The sequence below is a fragment of the Corythoichthys intestinalis genome, chromosome 11 (genome assembly GCF_030265065.1).
Source record: "Corythoichthys intestinalis isolate RoL2023-P3 chromosome 11, ASM3026506v1, whole genome shotgun sequence".
NCBI classification, from domain to species: Eukaryota; Metazoa; Chordata; class Actinopteri; order Syngnathiformes; family Syngnathidae; genus Corythoichthys; species Corythoichthys intestinalis.
Genome location: NC_080405.1, coordinates 29,176,806 through 29,183,484, shown reverse-complemented (window position 1 = coordinate 29,183,484; position 6,679 = coordinate 29,176,806). Strand labels below are relative to the sequence as shown.

The following is a 6,679-nucleotide window of genomic DNA, read 5'->3' as shown; positions in this document are numbered from 1 at the left end:
AATAGAATGGCTATTTACTTTTACTGGTTATGCCAATAAACAATGTGTTGTCATAGTAACATGAATACAACTTAGTCATGTTTTAATATAAAGAGTAACATTATTAATTGCATGTCATTCACAACGGAAAGCGACATTTATTTGTTGCAACTTTATCACAAACAGCAACACTGATGGATGGCTAAATAAATCAGACGAATCAATGTTGCTGCATGTAATAATTGGCCTGTAATAAACCAATGACAGAGTAACCTCTAACTAAACGAGTAACAAAAGTTGCAACTGTTATAAAAAATAAAATTGACTCATTACATGTTAGTAATTTCCAGTTCAATTACGTCACTGCATTGCGACCGCACTCCAAACTGTCACTGAAATGGTGACATCAATGAGCGAGTGTCATGTAGTCGTTGACGTAAGAGCTCCGCCTCCACCGGAGGAGTGCTCTGACCTGCGGGACTTCACTAAACGGACGCCGGTGGAGAGCCCTCACATTCCGGTGAGGATTCGTTTTGAGTGCAAGCCGCCACGTTCGGGCTCCACAAGCGAACCTTTTCTTTTTGACCACCTTCATTCCGAGTTCAGCCGAAGTGATGGAGTGCATGAGGTTGACCGAGCACCAGACCAAAGTTTTGGAGGAAAGTTATAAAAAGCATCGGTGTCCCGACCAGGTGTCACTCATGTTAATTGCCGCTGAAACTGGACTCTCTGAAGTGGAGACGGAGGTGAGCCCTCCCGTTATTTTGCCATGGATCGCCATATTTGTGCACGTAACAAAATTTCGGATTTTTTTTTTTAATCCGTTTGGGATGATCAATTATATGAATATAATTTTACTACACAATTGCTTGTGGTTATCACTTGTCGATTATGAATAAATTCAAATTTTATTTTTCAAATTTATTTCATATTTCATATTTTATATTTATATTTTATATCATACTTATCCTCTTGTGAGGATAAGCAGTTCAGATAAAGAATGTTTTATATAAATTTAGGCATTTGAGTAATGAAAAATTGAACATGTTTTAATATTTTTGGCACACCTCAACCGTATGAATATATATTCGATATATATATATATAAATATATATACGCATATAGGTATATGTAAAGAGGTACATTTTAAAAATAATACTGTACTTACATATATATTCTACTTTGAACACCGTTTTGATTTTTTTCCACTTTAAACATATTTAATATATGTGACTAAGGTCAATTTCACTAATATATTTCGGCATTTGTTGATGTCAGTTTTTATGTGTACAATTAAGCTATTAAAATGAAAAGAACTTTAAACATGTGTATATTAGTGTTATTTACACTAACATTCAGTAATAGAAGTATTAGTTTAGGCATTTTTAAATATTCTTAATATAAATTTTCTATATTTCATACATAATACAATAAGACATACTAATTTGACACATTTAGTTGTCATAATTAAATATCCCATATATTTTTCATCATTATTTGAATAAATTACACATTTGAATTATATAAAAACATGTATTCATATATTTGTTCATGTATTTGAGTTTACATATCCTACACAGTACAACATTTGTTGTATTTTGAATCCTCCCACTTCAAATGTATTGGATGTCTATCGCTGTCAATAGCAGTTAATGAGGTATTTCAAGCCTCGTGTAGTATAAACTCTCCTAATCTTATGTAAATAATCATATTTACATCAAAACAAAGTTGTGCTTGATGGACAAACCCTCATCGTTTCAACATATTTTTCATGCACTTGAACCCAACAAACCAGTTATTCTCGTTGGACAGCGTAGCATGTTCAGGTGTTTACAAGTGCTTCTATTCATTGTATGCGAGAGGGCGGGGTGCAAGTTTCACATGTGGTGCCGAATCAAAAGACTTGACTTCATTTCCTCTGTGGTGTTTTTGGATTGTTAACAAAGCCCTCATTGGGGAAGGTTCACATAACTGCGCCACTCATGTTTTACATGAACGGCATTTACAATGTTCCACGGCGTGTGTGGGAGCCCCTTGTTTGTTTTGAGTAGACACTGTCAGAGCACATTCAACTCCGTTATGTAACAACAAGAGCAGCCAATCAAAACTACTCTAGAAAAAAAGGACACAAAAGTTCATTATCAACTCATTGACGGGGATAAACGTCCAATCCGTTTGAGCTGGTCATTGCTTTTGAATGAGGTTCCTAATGTTGTGTTCCCCCCACTCCAGCAATGGTTCAAGCAGCGCAACTCCAAGTGGCGCCAGGCCGAGGGTCTTCCAGCTGAACTGGGTTCTGTGCTGGACTGAGACCATCACCCCCCTCCCCGAGCCAACGTACTCTTTGTCCTGCCTCCAAATGTTCTATTTTGTAAATGAAGCTATTCTAACTTACGGAATGTGAAGGTGCTTGTGTGCTGTTGACTATATAACCGACGTCTTTAGATTATTGTTAATAAAGAGTTAATATGAAAACCTACCTGTTTTTGTGTGTTTGGGAGGCTTTTAAACATACAGTATTTACTGCTATTGACAGTGAACCAGAGCTGCTCTAAAAATTACCTTCCTACTGTTTCGACTCTAATTTATGAATAAAATTAAACTAATTGGGTGCTGTTGACAGTAATGGACGTCTAATCCATTTGAACTGGTGAGGCTGGTAGCGATCATTTGCTGAAACAATCATTCAGTGCCAGCCATCTCAGTTAAAACCAATTTGATGTCTACGGTTGTAAATGGCATGCGAGGTTTTTGAGCAGTATGCCAGACATCTGTACGCTAGTTTAAGCTAACTACCTCCACATTTTATGGGCAGGCCAAAAGTAAACAAATACCGACAAAATAGTACAGTCACAAGGACCATCCTCACGGTTTCCCCCAGTGCTTTAAAAGCCTGGCGGGCTGCCAGGTCTCTGGCTTCCTACCGACCTAAAACACACTACACACACACACTTCAAAAGATAGTATAAATACATACTTTAAACCGCATTTGCTGATGTGTTTGAAAGTGCAATGCTGTCGTTATGTGTGGTCAAACTTGCCGTAGCTCTGCTATTGCAATGAATGGCATTGTTTTTTTGTTTGTTCGGGTAAGTTATTTTGGATTTGTGCGATTCCACCCCCCAACTCCTGCGGTGACAATAAATAGTTGGGTGCATCGTTGGTGTCGCTAGTATTATTTGTCATCAGTGAAGTGAGTTGGATAGCATTGCTAAATTGATATTAGTTCATAGCTACACAGCTAACCATTTTATTTAGTCTTTAGCATGTTATGGTGAGGCCCGCGAGACTGACCAGCTTGCATCGTGTGCATGTGTTACGCAGGTATAATTGTTGTTTATTCTGCGCATTAGCCAGTATTATTTGTGTCGTCATTGAGCACGTACTGTATATTTTAAAACACAGCACAATGCAGAGTCCATGAGTTTGAAGGTCCAAACTGCAGCAAGGAAAAAGGGGTTACATTTGTTAAAAGCCTATTTCAAGACTGTGCCTTTTTGTAAGAATCTAAGGCTACGTTCATACTGCAGATCTTATTGCACAAATCAGATTTTTTTGTCATATGTTTTTTTGGCGTGCCCATTCAGACTGCCTTTGTACATTGAGACCGTTCAAATATTACGCATGCGCGCTAATTTGCAGTCCGACACGCGCTGGGCAAGAAGACCCGCATGCGCAGAAGCATCAAAACAAATGATTACACATGCTGGCTGTCGTCCGTCATTCCAGGGCGATCATATTTTGATTTCCAAAAAGAGGACACAATAACAGACATAAATAATCCCCATTTGGGCTTTTATTCAAAGTTTCTGCAGATCGATAGCATGCACGCACTGTCCGTGCATGCCACACACACATGCGGGCAGTTTGCCCCGACTCTTGGCCTTGTAAGCAATCTTGACATATTGCACATAAAGAGCAGAGAGAAAACCGATCATTCTCAGGCTTATCCTCAACCCGTTTTTGTTTTTTTATGACTGTTGCCAAGCCCGACCCTTCCCCAAAAGCCGTGTTCAGGCAAGCTAGGCGCTAACGGACAGCTTCACCACTACCGTAGCGCGCAGTCTCTCTCGCTCTTTGATGACGCAATTGCTGCATGAATTCTGATTTGGGAGACTTGCCAGTTCAGACCGCCACGATGTTCTGGAAAAATGTGGCCCAGATCGGATTTAAACCACATACGAAAGTGACCCAGATCGGATTTGAAATGGTCCACTTCTATGCGACTTCTCCCGTTCAGACCGTCAAGTTAATGTCTCACTCGAGTCGGAAAAACAAGAAAAAATCGGATTCGTGCATTAAGACCTGCAGTATGAGCGTAGCCTAAGTTTAAGTATTTTTATTAAATGGCTTATAATAATACAATAGTCAGAACTCAAATATTCCAGTCAACTTAAAGCAACGCTTCACTTAACTTTGTTTTTGGTGATTTTGGCGACGCCATTGGACAGAAGTGGTAGTGTTTTGCCCAATGGCAGACCACATTTCCCATGAGGACCTGCTCATTTTCCGTGAGAACACGCGCAAGTGTCAAAAAGTACTGACCTTCCTACATTTGTGTTTCCAATGGCTGTGTGAAGGATGAATGGTGATGAAGTAATTAATCTAATTGTGGCTAAACAATATCATCTGACAGTGTAACGTATGGGGAAAAGGGTATGCTGTAAAGCAGGCAGCACATTTGAAGTTTTTTGTGTGGCAGGGTCCCCACCATCTTCTTTGGAGTTGTTTAGTGCCAGTAAAAGTGATAGTTAAACCCTCACAACTCCTGGGAAGAAACCCTGGCACAAATACTAAGATGAATACATGCAAGGTTTCTAAGGGAAATCCTGGACTTGTTTGTACTTAGATAATTAAATCTTTCATAAACCAGCGTATATTTATTTATTTTTGATAACTTATCACTGCTTTTGACCACAACCTTTTTTAAATAACGCTTACACTGCTGGCCAAAACTATTGGCACCCCTGCAATTCTGTCAGATAATGCTCAATTTCTCCCAGAAAATGATTGCAATTACAAATGCTTTGGTAGTAATATCTTCATTTATTTTCCTTCCAATGAAAAAATACAAAAGAGAATGGGAAAAAATTTAAATCATTATCATTTTACTAGGGCTGTCAAACGATTAAAATTTTTAATCGAGTTAATTACAGCTTAAAAATTGTAATTAATCGCAATTAATCGCAATTCAAATCATCTATAAAATATGCCATATTTTTCTGTAAATTATATATATATTCTGTAAAATAAATTGTTGGAATGGAAAGACAAGATGGATATATACATTCAACATACGGTACATAAGGACTGTAGTGGGCATTTCACTCTACTGTCATTTAAATCTGTCTATGCTGTCCTCACTCCGAAGCGTCTACTTTTTCCAAAGCTAGACAGCTAGTGAACAACGCCTTAATAATCAGACTCCTTCCTTTTTCATCTGATTTATTCATAAAATGGCCACAAACCATTGTCCTCTTTAGACCGTCGTAAAACTACAAAAAAAAGTACACAAGCATTGCATTAGCAACAACGTTAGCTTAGCACGCTATACAAGTTCACTAAACATAAACAAAAAGCGTCTCATACAAAAAATATAACATTTCACTTACTAACATAATATGTACATTCTTTACAACAACCATACTTACGGACAAATCTTGTCCAACGATCATATAAGCACAACATTACAACGTAGGCGTCAGCCCGAGACGTCGTGCAGCCATATTGAATTGGCAAGAAAACAATAAACCATGTCGCAAAGCGACCACAAGAGTTCGCTGTTAGACAGCACAAAAAGCCTTGCTGTAAAACTTACCAAAAGGCAGAATACTGTCTGAGCGGGACATGTGCGTTAATTGCGTCAAATATTTTAACGTGATTAATTTAAAAAATTAATTACCGCGCGTTAACGCGATAATTTTGACAACCCTACATTTTACACAAAACTCCAAAAATGGGCCGGACAAAAGTATTGGCATCCTTTGAAAAATCATGTGATGCTTCTTTAATTAAAAGCACCTGTTATTTACCTGTGGCACACAAAAGGTGGAGGCAATAACTAAATCAAACTTGCAGCCAGTTAAAATGGATTAAAGTTGACTCAACCTCTGTACTGAGTCCTTGTGTGTACCATATTGGGCATGGAGAAAAGAAAGAAGACCAAAGAACTGTCTGAGGACTTGAGAAGCAAAATTGTCAGGAAGCATGGGCAATCTCAAGGCTACAGTCCATCTCCAAAGACCTGAATGTTCCTGTGTCTACAGTGCGCAGTGTCATCAATAAGTGTAAAGCCCATGGCAATGTGGCTAATCTCCCTTGAAGTGGGCGGAAAAGAAAAATTGATTAGAGATTTCAACGAAAGATTGTGGAGATGGTGGATAAAGAACCTCGACTAACATCATATATAATACATATATAACATAACAAGTTCAAGCTATCCTGCAGTCCGAGTGTACAACAGTGTCAACCCGTACTATCCGTCGGCGTCTGAATGAAAAGGGACTCTATTGTAGGATTACCAGGAAGACCCCACTTCTGAACCAGAGACATAAAAAGCCAGGCTGGAGTTTGCCAAAACTTATCTGAGAAAGCCAAAAACGTTTTGGAAGAATGTTCTCTGGTCAGATCAGACAAAAGTAGAGCATTTTGGGAAAAGGCATCACTATAGAGTTTATAGGGAAAAAACGAGGCCTTCAAA

General features: G+C 38.4%; 1 protein-coding gene across 1 annotated transcript; it reads left to right on the top strand.

Moving 5' to 3' along the window:
• The first annotated feature begins 448 nt into the window (after positions 1 to 448).
• hopx (HOP homeobox) lies at positions 449 to 3,136 on the top strand. The gene is made up of 2 exons (XM_057850615.1): positions 449 to 725; positions 2,212 to 3,136. The coding sequence occupies exons 1-2, from the start codon at positions 594 to 596 to the stop codon at positions 2,287 to 2,289; spliced, it is 210 nt and encodes a 69-aa protein (XP_057706598.1). The 5' UTR covers positions 449 to 593; the 3' UTR covers positions 2,290 to 3,136.
• The last annotated feature ends 3,543 nt before the right edge of the window (positions 3,137 to 6,679 follow it).